The sequence below is a fragment of the Cynoglossus semilaevis genome, chromosome Z (assembly GCF_000523025.1).
Source record: "Cynoglossus semilaevis isolate Cse_v1.0 chromosome Z, Cse_v1.0, whole genome shotgun sequence".
Taxonomy (NCBI): Eukaryota; Metazoa; Chordata; class Actinopteri; order Pleuronectiformes; family Cynoglossidae; genus Cynoglossus; species Cynoglossus semilaevis.
Genome location: NC_024328.1, coordinates 9,547,583 through 9,548,556, shown reverse-complemented (window position 1 = coordinate 9,548,556; position 974 = coordinate 9,547,583). Strand labels below are relative to the sequence as shown.

Below are 974 nucleotides of genomic sequence, written 5' to 3'. Positions count from 1 at the left end.
AGGAATCACATTTCAGCGTTAATGTTTCTGTTCCCCCGACGTGTGAGGAGTGTTCAATAGTGATGCGATGTTCGTGAGTGATTCGTTCAATACGAAGGAATCTTTCATATGACTCGTGACTCCCGAGTCATATGAAAGATTCGTTCAATATGAACGAATCACTCAAGAATCACTCTCTGAGAATGAATCACTTGTTGTTACTCCCACGAGTCATATAAAAATACTTGTTACTTTTAATTGTGCAATATTGTTGCACAGTTTTGGTTATTAACTTTATTCTTACTTAGCGTTATTTGCGTCCCTTAGATGTGTGTAGTGTTGTCTCACTAATTCACTTGTCCTCTACCAGGATTGTTCATTTGTGACAAGCAGCACTGGCTGCACAGATTAGTTCAAAGATTTGTTTTCGCAGATTTGTTCTCGCAGATTTGTTCTTGCAGATTTGTTTAAAGATTTGTTTTTCCACATTCATTCGCGCAGATTCAGATTTGTTCTCGCAGATTTGTTCTCGCAGATTTGTTCTTGCAGATTTGTTTAAAGATTTGTTTTTCCACATTCATTCGCAAATTCATTTCATATGTCTGCTGTAAAATGAATTAAATGATTAGTTCAAGATTCATTTTATTGTTCGAGAGTCAAAGATTGGAATCAGTAAAAAGAGTCTTGCCTAGACTAGAGGTCAAAGCACACTTCATTTTCTTCCTCTGCAGAGCTAATGCAGTGGCACATGGCACAGTGTGTATTTACTTCTCTGTAAACTACACCAAATATTCATCAGTGGAACCCGGTTCAAGAGTTCTGCAGGTTCTCGAGCCTTTACCAGCCTGGCAGAGGCGCAGCAGCTTAAGACATAAAGATAAGACCTCCTTTGAGACAAATATCTGACACTATCTCTCTCTCTCTCTGTCTCTCTCTCTCTCCAGCACTCAGATTGACCTTTGACCCTGATACTGACCGCTCCATACAGCTCCCCC

General features: G+C 39.6%; 1 protein-coding gene across 2 annotated transcripts in view; it reads right to left on the bottom strand.

The window, feature by feature from the left end:
- Positions 1–974, bottom strand: part of LOC103397742 (fibroblast growth factor 10-like) — an 11,253-nt gene that overhangs the window by 1,837 nt on the left and 8,442 nt on the right. Inside the window, exon 2 of one of the 2 annotated variants that reach the window (XM_017043015.2) lies at positions 944–974. This exon is cut by the window's right edge and continues 91 nt beyond it. In XM_017043015.2, the coding sequence (XP_016898504.1) occupies positions 944–974 (31 nt within the window). Of the gene's footprint in view, positions 1–496 lie in introns of those variants that run through there. The other variant, XM_025053487.1, reaches the window with a different exon arrangement.